Raw genomic sequence first — 26,625 nt, forward strand, 5'->3', positions numbered from 1 at the left:
AACCTCGAAGGGGCGGATCGATGAGGGAGACTGCACCACTGTCCTCTTTAGTCTTGCCCGCCCTTCCTGGTTATAAAAGGATATTGGACGGCGCCATATTAGAAGAGGCATGTTGGAAGAACGGGGGGGGGGGGGGGGATATGTGCGCATGCGCAAACAGGGAAAGTGCTCGAGCAGGAGAGGCGAGCCGGCGCTTGCGCAGACACGCCTCCGGTCGGTGAGGGAGGGAGGGAAGGGGACGGTTGCTGGTTGGTTGTTGTAGTAACAGAGCGAAGCGCCGGCAAGAGGAGCCACGGCTGCCGGGCCGTCAAGGGAGATGAAGCCGCAGGTAAGGGGGCGGCGGGCTTCCGGGGGAAATCAACCACGGGAGGCTTCCAGGCTCGGACAGCGGCCTCTCCTGCCCCCTCAGAGGGCGGCCAACGTCCTGGGCCTGTCCTGAGGCGGGGAAGAGGGAGCAGCCTGAGGCGGCCCAGAGCCACAGTAACGCAGGCACGCCAGAGAAAGCGACTTGGTCGGATTACAACTCCCAGAATGCCCGTTTATGTCAATATATGTGAGTTTAATATAGACTTCAAATAATTTAATCTAACCTCAACAAACTACACTCTAGCATAGGCACGGGCAAACCTCCAGGTGTTTTGGATTTCAACTCCCACAATTCCTAACAGCCGAAGTTGGTCCATGCTTGCTCTAGCAACTATTAAACACAAATTCTACTCTACCACCACCAGGCCTGTAGCCGGCGGCGGGGGGGGGGGGGGTGTTAGGGGTTCAAGGTAAAGGTAAAGGTTTCCCCTGACATTAGGTCCTGTCATGTCTGACTCTGGGGGTTGGTGCTCATCTCCATTTCTAAGCTGAAGAGCCGGCGTTGTCCGTAGACACCTCCAAGGTCATGTGGCTAGCATGACTGCATAGAGCGCCGTTACCTTCCCGCCGGAGTGGTACCTATTGATCTACTCACATTGGCATGTTTTCGAACTGCTAGGTTGGCAGAAGGTGGAGCTAACAGCGGGTGCACACTCTGCTCCCAGGCTTTGAACCTGGGACCTTTCGGTCTGCAAGTTCAGAAGCTCAGCGCTTTAACACTCTTCGCCATCGGGGCCCCAAAATTTTTCAAGTAAAAAAAAAACCTGGTTTACTTATGAATTTTAACTGGTTAACCAAATCCCCATGCTAAGTCTATGAGATGCAAAAAATTAAGAGTCTCTCCAGGCACTATCTCAAGCAGATATTGACAGGTCTGAATCCGGGGGGGGGGGGGGGGGCGGGTGGGTCAGGGGTTCAACCCCCCCCCCCCAAATTTTCAAAACCCCTCCCGAAACCCTCATTTTCCACGCTCTTGTCATCCATGGACGCCTTTCCTGGTTGGATTTTTGCTGTAATGTTTTTCAGGGCACCTTTTACCTCCCTGCCAAGGCGATACCTATTTATTTACTTACATTGTTGTTTTCGGACTGGAGCTCACCCCGACCCAGGCTTGAACTGCCTACCTTCCAGTCGGCATTTTAACTCGTTGTGCTAGCCCAGCTAGATACACATTCTACTCTGCCACCATCTCCCTCCACCAATATATTTCTATATAGGTCGCCTTGGACTGCAAGAATATCCAACCAGTCCATCCTCCAGGAAATAATGCCCGGCTGCTCACTGGAGGGAAGGATATTAGAGGCAAAGATGAAGTATTTTGACCACATCATGAGAAGATAGGAAAGCTTGGAAAAGATCATGTTGCTGGGGAAAATGGAAGGAAAAAGGAAGAGAGGCCGACCAAGGGCTAGATGGATGGATGGAATCCTTGAAGTGACTGGCCTGACCTTGAAGGAATTGGTGGTGGTGACGGCTGACAGGGAGCTCTGGCGTGGACTGGTCCATGAGGTCACGAAGAGTCGGAGACGACTGAATGAATGAACACACACACACACAGCTGTGGTCTATAAAGACTATCTTAACCTGACCTGACCTATTAGGGAGCTGAATCACATTGAGTTTGTGTACCCGAGTCTGAAAACCAGGGGCAGACTGGGGATTCTATTAGTGTACCCCGCTGCCTAACAGACTCCCAGGCTGAGCTCACGGAACTGGTCTCGAAGATGTTGTTGGGATCACCCAGACTTTTGCTTCTGGGTGATTTCAACATGCCACTGGAGGCCAGTTTGTCAGGTGCAGCTCGGGAGCTTATGGTATCCATGACAAAGATAGACCTATCCTAATTGGTTTCGGGACCAACACACTTGGCAAGTCATACCCTTAATGCGATTTCCAGCTCAGAACATAGGGATCTGTATAGACACGGTATAAAGCAGTGGTTCTCAATCTGAGGTTCTCAGATGTTTTTGGCCTTCAACTCCGAGAAATTCTAACAGCTGGTAAACTGGCTGGGATTTCTGGGAGTTGTAGGCCAAAAACACCTGGGACCCCATGTTGAGAACCACTGGTATAGAGGGTACCTTTGCGCTTATAATATAGCAATATGAGTAGCAAAGAAAACTTTCTTCTCTTCATGCATTTCTTCTCTGTTGATTCACATCCAGTTTAGCTGTTCAGGGTGGTGAGAGGCTTAACCCAGGTACCCTTTCCTTCAAACCCATTAGTAGAACCCTCAGTAGCTCACTGTAATGTCTTTAAGAACTGTTTCACAGATATCAAATACAACAAATTATCAATATGCCTCAGGAAGGCGAATTTTCCATTCTATTTAAAAGAAGCAGCAGTTAGACTACTGCTGAAAAATCCCTCCCTTGATCCCCTGAACTTTAATAACTACAGACCAGTCTCTAACCTTCCTTTTTTGGGCAAAGTAATTGAGACGACAGTGGCACTCTAACTCCAGGCAGTTTTGCATGACACACACTTCTTTGACTCATTTCAAATCGGCTTCTGGGCAGGATATGGAGTTGAGACTGCTATGGTTGCCTCAGCTAAGGATAGCATGTTTCTGAATGAATGACTAAATGAGGTAATGGGCTGGATGAGGAAAAGCAAATTGAAACCATATCCAGACAAGACAGGTGCTTGCCGTCAAGAGTCCTAAATTGAGGTGTGCCAACCAGTTCTGGATCACCCCCCCCCCCCCCCGAAAGACTGTGTTCGCAACTTGGGAGTGCTCCTGGATTTGTCTCCAAATGTCAGCCCAGGTAGATGCGACAGTCAGAAGTGCTTGCTACCAGCTTTGGCTGATACACCAGCTGCGACCCTTTTTAGAATTTGAGGATGTAAAGATGGTAGTGCACGCACTGGTAAACTCAAGGTTGGACTTTTACAATGTGCTGTACCAAGTTTGGAAACTCCAAATAATTCAAAACATGGCAGCCAGATTGGTTACAGGAAGTCCAGAACACCTGGAGGGTCAAAGTTTGCCCATGCTTGCTCTAGCAACTATTAAACACATATTCTACTCTACCACCATCACCCTCCACCAATATACATCTATATCTTTATCTACACAATTATATGGAGAGTATATATAAAAATTGACTTCCCACCATCAAAGCTATGGCCAGTTGATTTTTACACACACATATGTGTCTGTGTATATGTAATATATGTGTGTGTGTATGTATATAGAATGAGAAAGTGAGATTCTAAAGAATATAAACAAAATACCAACCCACCACTTTCAATGTTACAGGAACATCTAGGAGTGAGCATATTACACCCATATTAAAGTTACATGGTTTGGGTCCAGGCTACCTACAGGATCTCCTTCTTCTGCACAATCTGTCCTTTGAGACACTGAGATCCTCTGGTGGGTGGCTACTCCAACAAGCCAAAACCCAACCAGTGACTGTCACCCGCAGAACTTCTTCATCGGCTACCGCACAACTGTGGAATGACCTACCGGAAGAAATTTGATAGCTGAACGAAATGTCAGAATTTAAAATGCAATTGAAGACCTCTATCTCTTCTGGTTGGCCTACCCAGCCAACTTTCAGTCATGAGTTTTGATTTGCATTCTGTTACTACTATATGTCAGTTCTATAGCTGTGTTTGGGGTGTGTGTGTGTGTATGTGTGTGTGTGTGTGTGTGTGTATATATATGTATATGACATTTAATAAAATATTTTAATGTGCATTTGTTTTTGAATTTGTTGTATTCGCCTCAAGCCACCAGGAAAGGCGGGTAATAAATAAATCTTCCTCCTCCTCCTCCTCTTCCTCCTCCTCCTCCTCCTCTTCTTAGTAGTCTTGAGTAAATATGAAAATAATTGAATTCCTACCAACCCAATCAAAGACAGCTATGGCCAGTGGATTCTCACTTGCGCGCAAATGCACAGATCAAGAAAGAGAGATAGTACAGATATAAACAAATATAATTAGACCATTACAGTACTAACAACTTTTCCTGAACAAACCACACTAGCATTTACTGAACATACCTGCTATTCTACCCCATCAATTGTCTCACCATGTATACATATCTTTGTGTTTGTGTATTTATATATAGTAGATATAGTAGAGTATATGTAAAAATTGACTTCCCACCATCCACATCAAAGACAGCTATGGCCGGTGGAGTCTTACATGCGCGCATGCGTGCACCCACAACACATGTATATGTATCTATAAATATGAACACAAGGTGGCAGACCTATTTTAAATAAGAGAATAAATGAACCTAGAGCAGTGCTTTATAGACTATTTGATATGAAGGATCTGCAATCCCCTCCAATGTACCTTGTACTAGTACGGTTGGCTCTCAGTATCTAGGGATTCAGTTTCCACAGTTTGAAAATATTTTTTTAAAGCCACAAAGTGAACCATTTTACCATTTTATATAAGGGGCACCATTTTACTATGCCATTGTATATAATGGGATTTGAACATGCATGCATTTTGATATCCCCATGGGTCCAGGAACCAAACCCCTGCAGATACCAAGAGCCCACTGTACCATTTGTTTACCCACTAAGTGATTTTTGTTCTGGTGATACAAAATATAGAAGGAGCTATGGGAAAAATACGGAAGGCCTACATATGGTTGTCTGGATGTCCTCTAAAGTTTTCTCTTGGAGGCAGTGTGGTTGCAGATGAAAACATTGCCTTACCTGGAAAACCCTGAATTAAACTGAACACATTAAGCAATATTTAGTTAGGGAATCCAGGATTAATGCACTGTCAGATTGATTGAGCTAAACAACCACTTTAAAGCCTCTCTCAGCTCAGAAGGTTTAATAAATGTTACTGTAGGAAGTTTTGATTCTTTTCAGATAAGTGATGTGTCATATAACCTGTGGGTTTGATATAGTGAATTAATTGAAGATATGTGTCAAACCGTAGAGTTGTTGTGTCATGTTCCTTTGATAAGGATATATTTTGACTCCAGGGTTGTGGCTGGGCTTATATAAGGTTTTTTATATTTGGTGTTCATGTATATATGATGCTGGTAGACCTCTGATTTTGAATTTGAGTCAGTGTAAATGAGCCAAATTGAATGAAAAATGTCTTCAAGGAGATATGGCTGGAATGTGAATGCTCTGTATGTCATACTACCACTGCTCCCTTGCAAAACCCCTCCCCATACTTGTACTTCTTTGTAATGTCTTTATGTTTTGAGGCATAGATTGTGATGGCTTTATTTACAAATATATATAAGCTGCATATATTTGCCCATTTCCAGGCAGTGTTCATGAATAATTAAAATATAGACTGTTAAACCAGTACATAATGGATGAGTTTGTATTAGATGCTGGTAGAATTTAAAGCTTTGCCAGCATACCTAGGATGGAGATCTGGGAGAAGAAAGGGTATGCTCTTTCCATTTGGCTTCATGAAAGCATTCAGATGGTACCTGGGTGCATCACTATGGTCAATCTGTCAAAGGTCAGACGCCAGCCAGTAAGATAAATATAGTTTATTCAAAAAATAACTTAAAAAAGCTCAGCACAAAGTCCAGAGAGCTCACAGCACTTTAACTTCAATGTGAATTAACAGTTCAGAGCAAGAAACCCCAAAAAATGCAAACCGGAATATAATCTGGATTATCCGGAGATATAATCCGGATTAAAACCAAAGTGTTCAGAAACAGCTCAAAACTGCAAGGCAAAGTCAAAACAGCAAAATAAACAAGGGCAAGAATTCCCAAAGGCTCAAAACCTCCCCAAAACCCAAAAGTACAGCAAAAAGCCCAAAACTAAAAGAAAGCCAAAACCGGGCTAAAAGTTCTTCGCCAAAAGCGGCGCAGGCAAACAATATTGGAAAACGCTGAGGCAATGGCGACGAGCCGCTGCAGAGTCGGAAGCCAAGACAGACGTCAGGGGAACGAAGCGTTGTAGCAAAGTCAAACCGGTCCGGAGTCAGGATTGGAGAACAGCGTCAGAATCGAAGATGAAGCCAGCGGTCAGCAACAGAAGTCAGCCACAAACACGGGAATGATGCCAAGCCGAGTTTAAGAGCAAAGAGATATGCCAAGTCGAGTTCCGGTCCAAGGTCCAAAGGGTGAAGTTGTCACAGTGAGGTCCACGTTGCAGGATAACACAAAGAGCCAAGACAACGGAGGCAAGCAGCAACTAATGCAAAATAGTAATAACAATGCAGTCCACACAGAAAACCCACACAGTTCCAGCCCTCCGTCGTAGAATAACCCGGATCAAACTTACATCGGTTGCAAAGTCCCAAGCCAGTCTTTGGAGTCAAATACAGGAAACCCATTGGTGCCCAACAACACCTTGCCACACGCAAGGGACAATGGCCAAAAAAACCCAATTTATTTAGGTTTCCTTGGGCGTCCAATCAATCAACGCCTTAGGATCAGGTGTCCCAAACTCCTCATCAGAATCCGAGCTCCAAACAGCCAACGTCTTTGGATCAGGTGTCCCAGGTTCCTCATCAGAGTCAAAATCACTTTGCCTATGCCCAACCCTGTCCACATCTGCGGAATCATCCTCATTCCTCCAGGCAGACCATGTGGGGGCTGCTTCTGAAGAAACCCAAGTCTCTCCTGCGTTCTCAGCATCCATGGGCCCAGTTTCCTCCTCCGGAGCCCATGCCCAGTCTATGCCAACCCCTTTCGCCACCACCGGGTCCTCAACAGTCATTTCCACCTCAGGATTCCCTTCCAACTCCCCAAATGAATCCTCATCTGAGGATTCCTCATCTATCTCCCTGACTCTTCCTATGTAAATCTTCCAGCGAGCCCTCCTCACGAGAATTCTTCTTTCCCCTCCTGATCCTACCATTATCACTCACAGCCTCAGAAGACTCATTCACTACAATCTGCGGCTTTTTGAGCCAAGAAAAGGGGAAGACCAAAAAAGTGCTTATGCTGACATATAAATATGCTAATATAAATAGCAGATTCTTGTGTAAATCAGTATAGTGTGTGCATATCTATAGAAATAAAATTTATAGTATTTTGAACATTAGAAAGCCTCACATAAATGCATTGACAGCATGGTTCCATAAATCTTATAAAAATATTAAGCAGACTTTCTATTTAATTGGACTCTTAAGGGCCCTTCCACACAGCTCTATGTCCCAGAATATCAAGGCAGAAAAACCCACAATATCTGCTTTGGACTGAGTTATCTAAGTCCACACTCCGATAATGTGGGATTTTCTGCCTTGATATTCTGGGATATAGGGCTGTGTGGAAGGGCCCTAAGCTGCAGATTTTTGGACACTATACTATGTAATTGTGCCCAGACAGTTTAGATTAAGTGGTCTTCATGGAAGGTAGGGGGGACAGCAGCATTAATTCAAAAAGGACATATACCTGGACATGGGAAGTTATTGTCCATCCTTCTGCCAGTTGTATAAGTTAGTGCGATTTTCTGGAAAAATAAGACTTTTGTACAGAAATTTATTTTTTGGTGGAGACCATATTATTATCTTAATCTTTTGAGAAGCCCAAGATGATAGATTTCATTTTTTCCTCCTTAAAATTGGCAACATGGTTTAAAAGAGATTTTCAGATCTTCCAAATTAGACTTTTTATTAGGATGGAAACATAGCATAGTTATCTATCTATTCCAATTGATAACCTCCCCCTATTCTTCACAGGAAAGAGCACTGGTTAGATTTACTGATTCTACAGGGAAGAATTTGAAGAGCCACTGTTTCTGGACTGTATGAAAACGTTCACAGGAAATGCCAGTTGGAATGGCTCGGGACTTAGAAGAAACAGACTCATCTTCAGAGGAGGAAGAAGAGGTGGAAGGACCAGGGTAAGTTAAAGTTAAAGAACGTGGTATCTGTACATACCATCAAAACTATATATATTTTGTTTCAGAATACAAAGATTGAGAATTAGATCTAGTTATTAAGGACTAGGTGCACTACAGGAGGCTAAATACAGTAGAGTCTCACGTATCCAAGCTAAACGGGCTGGCAGAAGCATGGATAAGCGAATATCTTGGATAATAAGGAGGGATTAAGGAAAAGCCTATTAAACATCAAATTAGGTTATGATTTTACAAATTAAGCACAAAAACATCAAGTTATACAACAAATTTGACAGAAAAAGTAGTTTCATATTCAGTAATGTTATGTTTTAATTACTGTATTTACGAATTTAGCACCAAAATATCACAATATATTGAAAACATTGACTACAAAAATGCCTTGGATAATCCAGAGGCTTGGATAAGCGAGGCTTAGATAAGTGAGACTCTACTGTATCAGTAAGCAGATTCATAATTTAGTAAATGCTGTAGATCTGAAAAGTCATTTTTCCTATCATCTTGGAGACAGAAGGATTGAGTAGAAGGAAACACATGTGGCTCAATATTTTCTGATACAATACAAAGAAAGGATTCCCTGAAATGCACAGGCAAGAGGCCACTACAGCTAGACATGTAAACCGAAAGTATGCACTATACAACAGTAATTAAATTTAAACGTCCAAGTAAGTGAATCCTTTTATGACACCCGATGTTTTAAACAAGTCCAAGGTTGGTCACCATCCACGACCGGTTTCGACTGTGTAGTCTTCCTCAGGTTGTGATTATACAGGTATGGAAAACCTGGAGTAGTCAATTTCTTTCTTTGAGTATATAAATTCAATGTGTCATTATCAATGACGGAGTGGACCTACAGGGAATACATATGAGTGGCTAGAAACACTTGTACATGATAAAAAATTACAAATTACAAAATATAGTAACAGCATTAAAGACAGGAGCATATATACTCACATAAACTCTCTGAGTATATATGCTCCTGTCACTTACTTGGACGTTTAAATTTGGACTCACAATTAGAGATTGATATAGTCCTCCATGTGAACATGAACTCTGGTGGGCATTGGACTCACGAACTCTGAATATAAGAGTTTTACTTTCTCTGAATATAGAGTTTTACTTTCTATGAATGTATATGTGTTGGTAACACATGGATTATATTTTGGTTTAATTACTGTTGTATAGTGCATACTTTCGGTTTACATTTCTAGCTGTAGTGGCCTCTTGCCTGTCAATATTTTCTGACCCTACTCTTTTTAGTTTTTTATTTGTTGGATTTATACCATGCTATTATCCCAGAATGGGATATTTTAAACTGAAGATTCTGAGAATGGAACATGAAACTTACAAACTAATCAAAATAATGCTAATCAAGGTGATTAATTACAACATTCACACTGGCCTCCAACAGACAAGAGTTCTTTCTCCCACCCTGGACCTTCCACAGATATATAAACCTTCCTTGCTTAGTTTTTCCTATATGCCTCACAACCTCTGAGGATGCCTGCCATAGATGTGGGCAAACATCAGGAGAAAATACTTCTGGAATATGGAATATCTTTTTCCTTAATATCTATGCAATGCTTAGTAAATTTTGGTGCTTTATAGGTGACAGGCAGTTACTTGATCACTTGAACAGTGTTGCCTATTAATGTGGCCTTTTTTGACAGTTGACATTTATTGTGTATCATACTATTTTCCCTGAGAGTGGACGTCTAATTCATTGTAATATGTTTAGCTATTGATACCATGGGATATTGTAATGTTTCTTGAATACCTTTCCTAGTGTCTACCTTTTTTAACCTCCCCTACATGCCTACTGATTTTTATGCTTATTTTTTTGAGGGCAAAATATTCCTTTAGTGTTGGAGTAGGTATTTGGGTAGGTATTTCATTTTCTTGAAATACTGTTCTTAGAATTGGTGTCACCATTCCATATTTATCCTTATCTGTATTAGTCATATAATTTTCTCTTACTTCAAGCAGTGCTAAGCTAGATGCTGTATGCAGAGAACTACATTTTTCCTATCCAATTTGTCAGTCAGTTCTCCAGGTAATCAAGGGCCATGAAGAGGATATAGTCATTTGGGAGCATGTCTGAGCCCTGGTGTTATTACTGGAAATCCAGAGGACAGGATTTAGCCTAAAGCCCTTTGCTGCAGACTCGGCTCTGTTCCCACTTACATAAAGTGTTGGGCTTGACAGAGTAAAATATTCTTCAGCTGAAAATCTTTCCTAGTGCAGTATTTCAGGGTGAAAAGCTTGGACAGGAGGTTGAAGAGAATATTGATGTCAATTTTATACTGTTGCATGGGAAGAAGGGGTTTTAATTATTAACACATTGTGAAAGAGAAGAAAAACACTTTATTGTGATTACCTCCAGTCTGTGAAATATTATACTTTATTGGTTTACTTTATCTTAGACTTAGGCACTGTGGTGACATAAAGGTGTTTTTGCTGTTTTTATTATTATTGCTGTTTTTTAGAAGCTTATTCACTCAAGATATGTGATATTTTAGAAATATTTAATGTCATAAGCATGAGGACTCCAGTAATCTGGCCCATTGGATGTGATGGTTTGCAAGCTCTTCCTAGGAACATAGGAAATTAGCTTATACTGAGTCAGACCATTTTCCATCTAGCCCAATACTGTCAATTCTGACCGTTAGCAACTCTCAGGACTTTCAGCCAGGATTTTTTTTTCAATGTTCTACCTGGAGTTATCTGGTGTCTGTTAGTGGTCTCCTATCTAAATATTAACCAGGCCTAAACCTGTTTAGTTTCTGAAACCTGACAAAGTTAGGTGTGGTCAGGGTGGTGTGATGCTGATATTTCTGTGAACTTAGCAGGCACTAAACAATTGGTAGTTATATTAGGAATGGGCATGATAGAGCAATCATGGAATTGTTTTCTGTGGAAGTTATAGAGACCAGAGAGTTTCTCACCTTACCTTTACGTTCTTCACAGTTTGCATTCACTCTGAATTTGCCTGTTTCACTGCATAGCTGAATATGAAATTGTGAGAGACTTCTGGTTTGTTTTTTTCTGCCATTTTATGCTCATGTAATTTTTATATGCATGTTAAAATTTAAGGAGTTTAGGCATACTGCATTGGAACCATCTGTATGCCAATGTTTCTCCATTTGGCTTAATGCGTAACAGTAGCACAGCAACATATTGTTGCTGTGGTGTTGCCTTAGCATGGGTTGCCACAATACACTGTCCATTTATTTCCTGCCCACAGAGAACTGCATTAGGAAATGTAAGGATCTGTCTTGTAAAACTGCGTTGAGCAAATGCTTCTTAAAATATCAATACTGTTTCATTTTCCTAGACATGAATTCTTCTTTGCTCTAAACGGTGGTTAAAATATTAAAAAATTAAACTTACATTCACCTTAATTGGTGTAGACTTCAGACCAGTATCCGTTGGTTAGACTAGTGTCTGAACTGTACGTGAAAAACTGTGTTTTGACCTGTCACTTGTGTTTGGAAAACTTAGTGGTTTTCTTCAGCTGTACCTTTTATCATGTAATGTGAACTGGTTGTTGGGGATTTCTGAATCTTTTGGTTCATATTTATGTTTCAGTAATTTCAATATGTGTAAAGGTGGCTGTTTACAATATGTAGTTAAACTGGACTCCTTCGTGACTAGTAGTGATTTAGTGTCTTGTGCAGATTCATAAATCTTTCTTCTTGTTTAAGGGAGCACCCGTGTATCACGTGGACAGGTGGTTTTAGAAGAATCCCAATCCTGGTGTTTCATGCAGATGCTATTATAACTAAAGACAGTTACACTCGCTTGATTGGAGGTAAGTGTAGTTTTATATAACTCACTGTCTTGCTAAAGTGTGTTAAAGAAAACTAACTGAAGGAGAAAACATGCCTGGAAGTTAGTTTGATTTTTCTTTTGCCATACACAGTAGAGGAGCTTTTGATATGCGATATTAAGTTGGAAGCAGCTGTTATTTTTAAGTTAACAAGTTTAGTACGCAAACAGTGAAAGCTTACTGATATGCCTTTTAAAAATAAAACAAACGTGTAAACTTTCACTTTTGAGTTATTAAGACATCTTATTTCTTATATTCATGTTACTTTGCACATCTTTTTTGTTGTGCCAATATTTTAGCAAAGTTTAAAAATCAAAACAAGTGTCAAATATGTGAATAATTTGAAATATTAGTGGTTTTATGTGTGTTGTCATGGTTGATGTTTGTTTTTTTGAAAAAAAAATCACTATTAGCTTGCATTACTAAAATAAAATAATAGTTACCATATAAACTTGAGTATAAGCCAACCCGAATATAAGCTGAGGCACTTAATTTTACCACAAAAAACTGGGAAAACTTACTGATTCGCATATAAGGGCGGGAAAAGCAGCAGCCACTGGTAAAATTCAAAAATAAAAGTAGATGCCAATAAAATTACATTAATTGAGACATTGGTAGGTTAAATGTTTTTGAATATTTACATAAAACTGTAATTTAAGATAATAATAAGACTTTAATAAGATAAGACTATCCAACTCTGATTACCTATATACTTGAGTATAAACCAACCGAATATAAGCCAGCCAGGACCCTCATTTGAGTATTAGCCGAGGGGGCCTTTTTCAGGTGTAAAAAAAAGGCTGAAAATATATACTTGAGTATATGTGGTAATATCAATTTTAATATTGTTTTCTCTTGTGCCCCAACAATAAATTAGCTGGTTAAACAAAATGAAAGCAGTGTGAGCTCACCTTTATGACTTGATCATATAGCTGTGTGATGTCATTCTAGCTGCATAAATCCCTGCCATAACTTGTATGTTATGACATAATTGGATATTATATGATAAATGGGAATGTGCTGAGTTCTGTGGCAGTATCTTCCCATCTTCAAATGGTGAAATAGATTATGATTTTGGTTTGCTGATATTAATTTATGTTGTGTTTACAGAGCGTTATAGACTGGCTTTTAAGATTGTGAGAACAGATAGTCGCCTTGTGCGCAGCATTTTGTCAGCTCATGGATTCCGTGAGGTATGTGTGTCAGGTCCTTGATTGTGAAAAAAATCAGAGTGGTTGGTACTGCTTTTAGAGCCAAGAAACAACTACATATCATAGCTAGGGCATACAAAACTATAGACAAGTAAACAAAATTAATAAACCACTTAAATTTTGGTGTCTTGTCAAATAATTTGAATTTAACATGATTAATGTATAATATACAATTCTTTTCTTTTTTGAAATCAAGATCCTGTTTAAGACATTGAAACACAACCATTTTGTGTAATAATAATAATAATTTTATTTCTTACCCGCCTCTCCTTGTGGCTTGAAGTGGGCTATGACATCGCTAAAAACACATAATAATCTAAAACATTATATAAAATGCACATATTAAAACATATTTCTACAAACTACATATTAAGATACACAGAACAAAGATTAAACATAATATGCAAGTTTAAAATTCATGATTAAAACTGGCTGGGTAGGCCTGCTGGAAGAGATAGGTCTTCAAATGTGTTTTTAATTCAGGCAGCTCATTTAGCTATTGGAGCTCTTTCGACAGGTCATTCCACAGCCCTGGGGTGGCCAATGAAAAGGCCCTCTGGGTGATGGTTGCCAGTCGGGTTCTGGGAGGCTGGAGTAGCCTCCTCCCAGAGTGACCTAATTTAGTGTCCAAGTCAGATTGTATGGGAGAAGGCAATGCTTTTGGTAACCTGACCCTTTCTGGAAAAAGGCCTTGGAGCAAAATGTTATAAATGTATAAATAGCCTCTAACACAGAACTTTCTAAACATTTCATGTTTGGTGTCACTCTTTTTAGACACACATCATTCTGTGACACAGTAATTCAGTTTTACTAGCAAACCAGAGGTTTAACTGGCCCCTTATAAGAAATACGGACACATGCATAAATTGTAATGACAAAATGTATGGGGACACAGCATGTCTCATGAAAACCTTTCATTTATATTAATATATATATATGATTTATTGCTGGTTTCACATAGACTCATGGGTTTCTTGTTACGTTCATGCAACACACTTACACAGTGCAGCTGACACACTAATGTGTTGCAACATACAGTTTGAAAGGTCTGCTCTAACACATGGATGGAAAACATGTTCTCCAGATGTTGTTGGCCTACAGTTTCTGTTATGCTGTACAATCTGCTATGCTGGCCAACAGCCTTTGGTGATCCCCATATTTCTCACTGCCCTGTTCTAGTAAAATGTATATGGGGCCATGATGGCACAATGAGTTAAACCCTTTTGCTGTTGAACTACTGACCTGAAGGTTGGCAGTTCGAATCCATGGGACGGGGTGAGCTCACGCTATTAGCTCTAGCTCCTGCCAACCTAGCAGTTTGAAAATATGCAAATGTGAGTAGATCAATAGTTAAAGCTTGGCGGGAAAAGGCAGGAGTTCTCTACGGACACAGGCTCCTCGGCTTAGAAATAGAGAAAGAGCACCTCCCCCATAGCCGGAGATGAGCACCGCCTCCAGAGCCAAAAATTAGAGGAAAAGCCTTTGCCTTTGTCTGTGTATTTGTGCCTCATTTTATGTCATTTGTAACAAGGTATTGAATGTTTGCCTGTGTGTGTTTATATACTATAATCCGCTCTGAGTCCCCTCGGGGAGAAGGGCGGAATATAAATAAAGATTATTATAATTATTATAATTATTATAAAAGGATATTTTAAATTATATGTAGATGTAGATGGAAATAGGTTAGGCAAGCTACCATTTTTTCTGGACTACACAGCTTGTATACTTTAATTTTACGTAGTCATTATGATGTAGTCTTTGTTCTTTTCAGTCCAGAGTTTTAACTTGAGATAATGTAGTTTTATTCAATTGATTATCTTACCAAGAATTTATGCCTTTCCCCCAGGTGCACCCGAGTAGCAATGAATATAATCTTATGTGGACAGGGTCCCATCTGAAACCTTATGTCCTTCGATCACTCACAGATATTCAAAAGGTCAACCACTTTCCCAGGTAAGAAGAGGGTATCTGAAGATGTGACTCTCCAGATGATGATGGGCTTCAGATGTCACTATACTTTATCTTGCATATGTCTGATTGGAATTGCTGTCTAACAACATGTGAAGGTCCACAACATTCCCCAGCCCTGTTGTGTGACATGTGGAGTGTTTGGTGGGAACTGAATCCTACATTATATTATTTTTTTGTCTTAGTCTATATAAAAAATGATCTTTTATAGTTTGTTTTGGCTCTAAAACGTGCCATCCTACAGATGCTTTTTAGGTATATTAATATTAGAAATAGTTGCTAAATTAAAAAAAGATCTTAAAATCACAGTGATCCTTTGATTTGATTTTCTGTATCATTTGCCAGCTTTTTATTTCCCTTTGCTAGATGTCACTGCACGAGGAATAATAAGAGAAACAATCAGGCATGTGTATGTATTTGCTTAGAGATCTAACCACTGGGCATGGACAATCAATTAGGGTAATTTCCTTTAGAAAGATACTTCCTGTGATCAAACATCTTAACCTCTGTGTGTCTTTTGACTTCTAGGATCTTTCCCCATTCTCTTTGAGGCCTTGACAATCTTTTTCTGAAATAAATTAAGAGGGTAGGTGATGTTAAGAAGTAAATGATGCATTTACACATTAATGCAGTTTGACATCACTTTAACAGCCATGGCTCAATGCTATGGAATCCTAGGAGTTGTAATTTTACAAGGTCTTTAGCCTTCTCTGTCAAAGCATGCTGGCACCTCACCACATTGCAAATCCGAGGATTCCATTGGCAGTTAAAGTGGTGTAAAACTACATTAATTCTGCAGTGTGGATGCACCCAAATATTATGTTGTAGATTTGATTCTGCCCACAGCTTGTATGTGTCTCTTGAAAATATGCCTTGAAGAGAATAAATCCTTTGATTGAGAAAAGATTTCACACCCCTGATTTCGAGCAGCTTTGAGAAAATTGAGTGATCAGAAGGAGAATGTGCATCTGTACAATGTATCAATGGTGAGAGCAATTGAGGAAACAATTGAATTGGACTGCACTGCCAAAGCGGTGCAGGATTAAGGCATGCCTTAATTTTTTATTAGGCTACAATAATGTGAACTATATGGAGCCGCCCTTTAAAAGTGTTTGCAGGCTACAGCTAATACAAAATGGCAGCGACAGACTGTTATCTGGACTGCATTTGGGAGATATATTATTTGTTTGAAACCAACTGTGTGGTTTCCACTATCTAAATGTGCAAGGGGAGCAATACAGAAAGAAATGGTGCCAATTTCTGAGGCAGAAGTCACTTGATTTTCAGCTATTAAGACTGACTCCACTCCTACCCTCATAAAACCCTTTCAGATATTCTAACCCAGCTTAGGGTTGGAATATCTGAAAGGCTGCCTCTTCTGAACCCTGCTTTAATGTGCTATCTTCAATTGACGCCCTGGCCTTGTCTTACTCAACTGCTGAGTATGCTTGTCCTGTCTGGCACAAGTTTGCCCATGCAAAGCAGGTGGACATAGCACTGAATGAAACATGCAGAATGATCACAGGATGCCTTAAACCTACACCTGTTGTTAAACTCTACCAGTTATCTGGCATTGCCCCCCCCCCCCGATGTGCAACGGGAAGTTGCTGCTAACTGTGAGAGAAATAAGGTCGAACATTGTGAAAGCCATCCACTGCATGACTATCAGCCCCCTCCCAGTAGGCTCAAATCAAGGAAAAGCTTCATGAGAACCACCACTCCTCTTGATGTTCCTCCAGCAACAGCAAGGGTTTCCCTCTGGGCAACTAAACCAGGCCATCCCAACTGGATGCCCCCCCCCCCCCGTGAGGGTCAACCTCTGGGGGCGGGCCAAGAATGGGCAACTTGGAAATCCCTAAACAGACTCAGAAGTGGAGTAGGCAGATCAAAAGGTAACTTGGCAAGGTGGCACTACCTGGAGGAATCCTCCACCTTGTGTGACTGGTGGAGCAGAACAAACAAGTCCCCATATGTATGCTTGCCCACAATATCCTGCCTCATGTACGGAGGAAGAGTTGTTTAAAGCTACGGACAATGCAGTCGCTGTTGTCCTCTTTTGGTCTAAAACTATTTAACTGCTTGTGATTCCTTTATTTCATCATTTTAAAACTTATTTATTGTGCAGTGCTTTTGACACAAAATAAATAAATAAATGGAAGCCCTGTTCACCTTAGTTGATGGGTTTTTGAGGCAAGATATTTTCTGTAGCAGTACTTTAAATGTGGAATTACTTTTCAAGGGAAACAAGGCTGGCTTCATCCATACTGAATTCCTGACTGACATTCAAAATTGTATTGCCAAGAACTTTGGCTTTCAAATGTTTAAATCTAATTTTTAAACAGTTTTTATTTCTGTCTTGTATTTTGATTTTCAAGCAGAAAAATTATTAATAAATGTATTTCATAAAAGTAAGTGAAGTTAACTTGTGCTTGTTAAAGTTTATGGGTTTTATCATAACTATGAATCCTTGAAGGTTCTCACAAAGATGAAATTAAAAAAAAATGTTTGCAGGTCATATGAATTAACTCGAAAGGACAGATTATATAAGAACATCAATCGAATGCAGCAAACCTATGGATTCAAGAGCTTCCATGTCCTGCCTCAGACTTTCATTCTTCCAGCTGAATATCAAGAATTTTGTAGTAAGTAACCAGTTCAGAGATAAAGCTTGGAAGTTGATAGGAAATACAGATTTTCTTTCTATGAATTTTTGTGGTTCATCCACAAAGAAATGTGTTGACTGTTAAAATGGCAGGACAGGGACATTAGAATGATCTCAGTAGGAAGATGCTTCTCATAGCACTTTGAAAATGTTAAGTGCTCTTCTGGTGCTGTGGTTTGAACTATGATTGTGAAGATGATGAATAGAAAAGTTTCCCATGTTGTTTAAGTGCTGAAGGGGGCCCAGTGCAGCCAAGCTATTTTTGTGGTGATGATCCCCTGCGCTATTTTAAAGGCAATGAGAGTTAATTATCTCTCTGACAGCAGTGATTTGCCTCTCCAGTAGTTTAACCTTCACCTCCAGTTAACATTAGAAAATCCAAATAAAGTTTTTATCGTTCTGCATTGTTCTTAAAAATCATAGATTTTTTAGCATGGAAAAAAGTCTACCCAATACTGTTTTATTTCTGTGCTACATGTGGTGGATGTTAAGACAGAAAATTGGCTTCCACCCCATTTAAGTATGTATCTCCATAAATAGATTACAGTTCTAGACCTTGAATCAAGAGCTGCTTGATGGTATAATGATCAGTAGGGGCCATGTCAAAGTTCTGTGCATATAGGGAACCACTCTCTATCTCTCTGTTTCTTGGTTTCACTGTTACAGGATTCAGACTAAAATTTGCAAATTTTGCAACATATAAAAGTGGGCTGGGAGCCCCCGGTGGCGCAGTGGGTTAAACCGCTGAGCTGCTGAATTTGCAGACCAAAAGGTCGGTGGTTCGAATCCGGGGAGTGGGGTGAGCTCCTGCTGTAAGCCCCAGCTTCTGCCAACCTAGCAGTTTGAAAACATGCAAATGTGAATAGATCAATAGGTACTGCTCTGGTGGGAAGGTAACAGCGCTCCATGCAGTCATGCCGGCCACATGACCTTGGAGGTGTCCACAGACAATGCCGTCTCTTTGGCTTAGAAATGGAGATGAGCACCAACCCCCAGAGTCTGACACGACTAGACTTAATGTCAGGGGAAAACCTTTACCTAAGAGCTGTCAGGGTCTGGGAATATTTTTGAAAATGAAATAATGATTTCTGTCTTTTGTCTTCTTTTTCAACCAGATTCCTATGCTAAAGACAGGGGACCCTGGATAGTGAAACCTGTGGCATCTTCTAGAGGGCGAGGTGTTTATTTGATCAACAGTGTAAGTACTTGCAAGTATATCAAGCTTGTTGACTCACTGGCATTTTTGAGCAAAATCACCATATTTTCCTTGTATAAAGGCATTCCAATTCTTAATAGAATATAGAGCATGGTACTGTTTGGAAGAAGTTATCATTTGTATGATACAACATTTATATCATTATATTTAATGATTTACTAGCTGCTTTTTATTTGGCTTGTGCAGCCACCATCTTATTTTTATTACACAGAAACTATACAGCTGATGTGTAGGCATATTTACAGTCTAAGGAAATATAGTTTCTTGGAAAGTGTAGGCATAAGTATTCAGGGGAGTATCCAGTGGAGTATGGGTGACCTGCAGAATGCTGGAAACACAAACATGTACACTTGTATAAAGTGATTAGTGTAAGAGTGGAGTCTAAATAATTCTTACCTTTTGTTTCACCTTTCTGTATTTTACTTGGGCTATGTTCTCATGCATTTTCCTTCCTTTTAGTCTCTTTGTTCCCTTTGTCTTTGAAAGAGCATCCATGGAGATCCAGCCCTAATAATAGCTGCTAGCTTACATATACACATGAGATTCAACTCTTAGAGATGCTTGTACCCAAGTATAGGTCAGTCCTTTTTCTGTCAATTTTCCTATCCTAAGATGGATTTCCTGAGACAATAAATGCAAGCTTTTTTTTTTTAACTTGCAAGAACATTCAGAGTAATTGCTCCTTTTTCTGCTGGAAGAAATATCAGCTTGTACACTTGGCTTAGGCAGAGAGGGATCTTTTCTCTTGTTTTTCCATCTTCTATCAGCGACCTATTCCCAAAACATTATGGGCCATAATATTGTCTGGTGCAGTCAGAGTTAATTGACTGCCTTCTGTTAAAAAATAAAAAGAGCCAGCCCAGACTGAGCCCCTCTGCTCTCTTATGACTTGCTCTTCGATGAGAGAGATATGCCACAACTTGTCTCCCTCACCATTCTTTTCTTTCTTTTTTTTTAGGTTAGAAAGGATCAGGCTGTTTTCATCCAAGAATGATTTCTCTTAATAAATATTCCTCTGGTTAAGGCTTTTAAACTTATTTTCTGCCTGCAATGTGGTACTTTCCAACTCATCTCCATTGTAAATGGAGTAAAGCCTCTATCAGATCCTTCATTCCAACAATAATCTCTCACAATCCTTTCCCTCTAACGGTTTCTATCACAAACTCATATTGCACTAGCCCTTCTGCACTCTGCTTAACACAGATACCAAATATTCCTACACATAAAGCCTATAGAGCTTTGGGAGAAATTATGTTTAGAGATTGTTATTTTAATTTGTCTTCATCTTCTGAGCTGTTATCACTGGGATCTTGCTAAAGGGACTTCCTAATAGTCACATACCCATTCTGTTTAGTGTTACATGAAGATAACTTGAGTTTCATAGTGTATATTCAAGTCTGTATCCAATGGTCTCATTATACCAATGCAAGACCTCATCTGCTGGCAGCAATACTGTTTTCATTCTTGTGCAAATGCCAAATCCGGTATTTCATTTTGTTTGTACCAGGTGTTAGGCATTTATTACTATTTTATGTGCTGTGTTAATGTTGCTTGGCTACTTGTGCTTCTTCTTTTGGCAATTGTGCAACTTCTAACCAAAGCAATGACAATATTTGTAACTTTTCTGCTAGCATAACAAAGTATGTCTAACCCTCAGAATGGAAATAAGTTATCATTTATCAGGTAATGATAGGGCTGCAGTGGCAAGGCAGTTGTCTGCAGCGTCAGATTGAAGATTTAGAATAATTTTATGATGCCGCTCTACCTAATCATAAATCCTAAGCAAAGATTGCAGACGTTATTTCTGTGAATGACAAATTCTCCTGATTTATATATCCACTGTGGTAGGTATATATTTGGTAAATAGATTCCATCAAATCAGAGGCCTATTGATGGTTGCTCCAAATACCTTGTCTTTAACTGTGGCTGTAGCCCAGATTTCTGGCACAGTGAAAGTGCAAATCTGTGTATGTGTATGTATTCTAAAGCTTATAGGATTAGTATTTTGGCATGTTCTAGTTGAAAACTGGACAGTGAAAAACTGCTTATACTCATATCTCTCCCACCCACATATTGCAGGGGCTGGCTTGCCTCATTTGTTCTCTGCCTGGCTCTTTTCCCATGGAATAAGGGAAGTGCTAGCCAAGTGCATGAAGCAACTCTTTCCAGGGCTTTGCTAGACTTTACTGTGTGGTTTAAGGAAAGGCATATGTGAACAAAAGGTCAAAACCTGGAAAAGGCACTGTAAGCCTATTTCCTGTGATATCTGTCTCTTCCAACATTTCTTAGCCTACAGATCTGTCAAATTTACTCAATATAAAGAGCATTCTCTAAGCTTATTCTTAAGGGAAGCTTTATACTTCTCTATAGACGGCAGGGAACGTTTTGTGTTCTGTTACACTTGGCAAATAAAGTATTCCAACTGCCATTAATCAGATTTTGTGTTATAGTGGTTGCTATTTAGAAAAGTCACATTTTATTTGGTTTATTTGTTTTACCATTAGAGTCATGGGTGGTATCCAGTTTAGTTCTCCTGCCGACAGAATTGTTTCTGTCAGCAGAAGAAGGAGGAAGGAATTCTGTTTTTTCCCTGCACCTTCAAAAGTGCTCTGGTGTGGTGCAGGATTCTTTTACCTTGTATTTCAGGGATGAGCAATTGTGGAATGCAGGAGGTTACATTGCTCTCCAAGAGACTTTGGGGAAGCATACCCTACCACCACAGCCACTCCTGAAAAAACAAATCAATTTTCTGTCCCCCAAGTGCCTTCTAGGAAGCATGGCTGACATTTTAAACATGTTTTTTTAGCTTTCATTGGCTGTTGTGGTCTCAGGAGAAGACTTTAAAAATTGGAAGTCCTTATTCACTTTCTGATTCAAAAAAGGCCTTTCCCGGGCCTAAAGTGGTCCAAGTATGCCTAACTCAACCATATCCTCTACTCTTGGGGTAAATGTGGGGAAGAATTACCATTTTACCCCCCTGGAGGCTCAGGGGACCTCAGAATGTTATGCACTAGAGGGCATTTTCGAGCATTTGACCCCTGGGGACTACATGCATTTCCCAAGCTACACTTTGCCCTCCCTGCTTTATTTTGTTTGCCCTTTCTGAAGATGTCATAGCCACATGAAGTCTATGGTCTATTCTGGTTTTGTGTGTGAGTTCCATCGTAATTATATGGGAATTATTACTACAGTGTAGCATGGTTTCATACCAATGCCCTTTTCCAGCTCTGAGTTTATTTTGGCTGCAAATTTGAAACACAAAACAGATACAAACAACAAAATCAACATCGTATTTTCATGAATCCCACAGCATGTCTAAAACATGGTACGTACAAATAAAACAAAATTAAAATCTATAATATAAAACATGATGTGTGGTACATTCATACAAACAGAGAATAATTAAAATATGTAAGCTAAAATATTATCCAATAAAATCATTCACAATTTGTTCCCTTAGTTTTATATCTTTAATCACAACATTTGGTTGACTTACTAGTCAGGCATAAAGTAGTTATGGGTCAACTTTTTAAAGTTAAGTCAGCGAGTGAGCTTTAGTTCTTAGCTCATGTGCTTTGTATCTCATTCTGTAGCCAAATCAGATTTCCCTTGAAGAGAACATCCTGGTTTCACGCTACATCAACAATCCCTTACTCATAGATGGTAAGTTTGTATCTAAGCGCTTTTTTCTTTAGGACATCCCTTTCCCTGAGATTTGAAAGTTTTAGTGAGCTTTTGAGTTATAAGGAAGTTACCCTGTAGGTATTTTTATATGCTAAATATAAATCCACAGAATCAGCATCTGGTGGTAGATCACCCAGAGGCAAATATCTGCCTCATTTTCCCCATTCTTTAGGTTGCTTCACCTTCTCAACAGTATTTGGTCATTGGTCTATGTCACTCCCTTTCAGACTTCAAATTTGATGTGCGGCTTTATGTTCTGGTGACATCTTATGATCCTCTTCTTGTCTACCTCTATGAGGAAGGTCTGGCCAGGTAGGTGCTTTTCTTGTTTCATGGTTTGTATTCCTTCATGACTTTGAGACAAAGATAATAAAAAGGCCTGTTGGGTATTGCAGGGCTCTGATCAAGAGGTTGAAATTATGAATGAAAACTTTCAATAAATCTAATGAACTTTTTCCCCTCACTTTAAATGATCCTCCATCTGTTTTCATCCTTCTGTGATCTCCAGTCATGTTTAGGGGCAGCTTCTAGCTAAAATTCAAGCAGCCTCAGTGATAGAAAGTATGGACTAGCATCCTAATGAATTACAGTAGAGTCTCACTTATCCAACATAAACGGGCCGGCAGAATGTTGGATAAGTGAATATGTTGGATAATAAGGAGGGATTAAGGAAAAACCTATTAAACATCAAATTAGGTTATGATTTTACAAATTAAGCACCCAAACATCATGTTATACAACAAATTTGACAGAAAAAGTAGTTCAATACGAAATAATGCTATGTAGTAATTACTGTATTTACGAATTTAGCACCAAAATATCACGATTTATTGAAAACATAGACTACAAAAATGCGTTGGATAATCCAGAACGTTGGATAAGCGAGTGTTGGATAAGTGAGACTCTACTGTACATGCATTTTCCTGCTTTCGGGCTTCAGGTGGCAGCAGTGGACTTTGAGGCTTTCACTGGTAAATTGGCCATCAACATGAAAAGAGTTTTTCCAATTCTGTTTCGACTAGATTTAAGGTCTTTTTGTTGCTATACTTTGACGTTTGCAAGAATGCTAAGACACCTCCCCATAGAATAAGAAAATAACTCATTTTATACCAGGCTAAGTATGTGTACAAGTGTATGTTTAACTATGAACAGTTTGTTAGAGTCTATAAAAAGATTAATTTTTTTTACACTAGTCGTATTTAGAAATTGAGAGTATACACTGATATATGAAAAGTGAGACAACAACTGTATGTTATGAACCATGTAACAGAAGTGCAATATTGTTTCAGTGGTACCAAAATTTTGAGGAAAAATTTGAATTGTCCCCAGCATGTATTGGAGAAGTGTCAAGTCTGTTGTTCAGTTTGGAAAAATTGTTGTATCCCAGAGCTGGAACCCCTCTGACCTTAAAACACCACACTAGTTGAGTAATTTCAGCAAGCAGTTTATTGAAGAATATAAAAAAGCCAAGCCATAAAAATGATATAAAAGTATACTGTGTCCCCTCACTTATTGCGGGGGTTATGTTCCAGGACCACCCGCAATAAGTGAAAATCTGCGAAGTAGGGACACTATATTTATTTTAATATTTATACATTATTTTAGTAGTTACACACTATTTTAAGTCTTTAACAACCACTTGTGTTAATAAATCGCCTCCTTCTCCCCCCGTTGCCGCTTGGGCTCCTTTTCTCTCCCTTCAGCTTCTCCTTCCTCCCTTCCTTAGGCTGTAAATTGTAATTTTTTTATGATTTATAATAGTCTTTTAGAGATTACTAGCTGTGCCCAGCCACGCGTTGCTGTGGCGAAGTATGGTGGTATGGGAAATAAAATATTGAGGAATTGGTGGTAGTTAAGGTAAAGGGTAAAGGTTTTCCCCTGACATTAAGTCCAGTCGTGTCTGCCTCTGGGGTTTGCTGCTCATCTCCATTTCTAAGCCGAAGAGCCGGCGTTGTCCGTAGACTCCTCCAAGGTCATGTGGGATGACTGCATGGAGCGGCGTTACCTTCCCGCCGGAGCAGTACCTATTGATGCACTCACATTTGCATGTTTTCGAACTTCTGGGTTGGCAGAAGCTGGGGCTAACAGTGGGGGCTCTCTCTGCTCCCCCAATGCAAACCTGCGGCCTTTTGGTCCAGAAGTTCAGCAGCTCAGCGCTTTAACACGCTGCACCATCAGGGGATATTATTTCCTAAAGGTTGTGAATATACAATATTTCTGATTGCTTTTTTTTGGTCTGTTGGAGGCAAGTATGAATGCTGCAATTAGGGGAAATGATTAGGATGTAATGGCCTTGCAGCTTTAAAGCCTGGCTGTTTCCTCCCTGAGTGAATTTTTTGTTGGGAGGTGTTAGCTGGCCCTGATTGTTTCCTGTCTGGAATTCCCTTGTTTTCAGAGTGGTATTGTTTGTAATATTTTATGTGCTTCTACTGTCTGTGGCCCTGAGAAAACAGGATTTGCCAGACTTTGATGATGGGAATACTTTGTTGGGAGGTGTTAGCTGGCCCTGATTGTTACCTGTGTGGAATTCCCCTGTTTTCAGAGTGTTGTTCTTTATTTAGTGTTCTGATTTTAGAGATTGTATTGTTCTGTTTTATTAAACCACATTGATTTTTATATATTCTGATTTTAGTGTTTTTGAATACTTGGAGCCAGATTGTATTCATTTTCACGGTTGACTGCAACACAGTAATAATAATAATAATAATAATAATAATAATAATAGTAATGATAGTAATGATAGTAATAATAATGACTTTGGTAATACACAGTGCTTCACTCCCTCCTCAGCTTCCTTTCTGGAAGAATCCTTTCTTGGGAGGTGTTAGCTGGCCCTGATTGTTTCCTTTGTGGAATTTCCAATTTCCCTGCTTTCAGACTGTTGGTCTTTATTTACTGTCCTGGTTTTAGAGATTATATTGTTCTGCATTATTCTATCCCAGTAATTATTTCATATTAAAGTAGAATCTCACTTATCCAACATTCGCTTGTACAATGTTCTGGATTATCCAACGCAGCCTGCCTTTTCATAATCAATGTTTTGTAATCAGTGTTTTAAATTCATTGTGATATTTTAGTGGTAAATTTGTAAATACAGTAGAGTCTCACTTATCCAACATGAACGGGCCAGCAGAATGTTGGATAAGCGAATATGTTGGATAATAAGGAGGCATTAAGGAAAAGCCTATTAAACATCAAATGAAACATCACATTTTGTCTTTTCTCATGTCTACATATCTTGCTAGATAAGTTTTATGGGAGCATGTAAACTTCATAAAAGTATAAGTGCCAGCAGAGGGCACTCATACACAGGATTCACGTTTTTGTCCTCAAAACCAGCCTTCTCTTTGTTTGGAGTCAAAGAGAAAGTTTCATTTATGGTATTAAAAATATTCAGTTACGCCTAAATATCAATTTTGGGCCAGAATATATTTGAGCAGATATTGCTGGCTGTGCTGGTATTGAGCTAGGCAAAAGTAGAGTTGTTTTTATGGAAGCACAATGAATTGATCAGAAGGCCAAATATATTTCTAAGAGGCCCAAGAAGTAGAGGGGGGTGGGAAATGAACATGGCTGCAGAGCTATGCAAGTTCTGAGGTGAAAGAACGGGAGTCAGCCTCATAATGCTTGACAGCGCACTGCTTTCCTGTTCCTTAATACCTCTAGTGCCTTCTCCTTTGGTAGCCCTGCATGCTAATTAGCACTGGCTCCACAGAGATATTTACCTTTTCTCTGCTGGATTCCTGTGGTTTTCAAAGAATTCAGGTACTTGCCATGAGCCAAGGAATTCACATTACCTCATAAACTGTCTTGTGGCCAGAGCTTGTTACAGCAGCCTAGTCCCCCTCTCAGTAACCCCTGACTGGCAAGCCCTTGAC

At 39.8% G+C, this 26,625-nt stretch overlaps 1 protein-coding gene across 7 annotated transcripts in view; it reads left to right on the forward strand.

Moving 5' to 3' along the window:
* The first annotated feature begins 187 nt into the window (after window positions 1-187).
* Window positions 188-26,625, forward strand: part of ttll5 (tubulin tyrosine ligase like 5) — a 177,124-nt gene continuing 150,686 nt past the window's right edge. For 6 of the 7 annotated variants that reach the window (XR_010002127.1, XM_062968328.1, XM_062968329.1 and 3 more), the window contains exons 1-9: window positions 188-328; window positions 7,999-8,162; window positions 11,882-11,988; window positions 13,117-13,199; window positions 15,064-15,170; window positions 17,697-17,827; window positions 18,963-19,045; window positions 22,657-22,726; window positions 22,975-23,059. Coding sequence is in view for 6 of the 7 variants with exons in the window: in XM_062968328.1 (XP_062824398.1) it covers window positions 8,086-8,162; window positions 11,882-11,988; window positions 13,117-13,199; window positions 15,064-15,170; window positions 17,697-17,827; window positions 18,963-19,045; window positions 22,657-22,726; window positions 22,975-23,059 (743 nt within the window). In the remaining variant the exon portion in view is untranslated. Of the gene's footprint in view, window positions 329-7,998; window positions 8,163-11,881; window positions 11,989-13,116; window positions 13,200-15,063; window positions 15,171-17,696; window positions 17,828-18,962; window positions 19,046-22,656; window positions 22,727-22,974; window positions 23,060-26,625 lie in introns of those variants that run through there. The other variant, XM_062968330.1, reaches the window with a different exon arrangement.

The sequence above is a fragment of the Anolis carolinensis genome, chromosome 1 (assembly GCF_035594765.1).
Source record: "Anolis carolinensis isolate JA03-04 chromosome 1, rAnoCar3.1.pri, whole genome shotgun sequence".
NCBI lineage: Eukaryota > Metazoa > Chordata > Lepidosauria > Squamata > Dactyloidae > Anolis > Anolis carolinensis.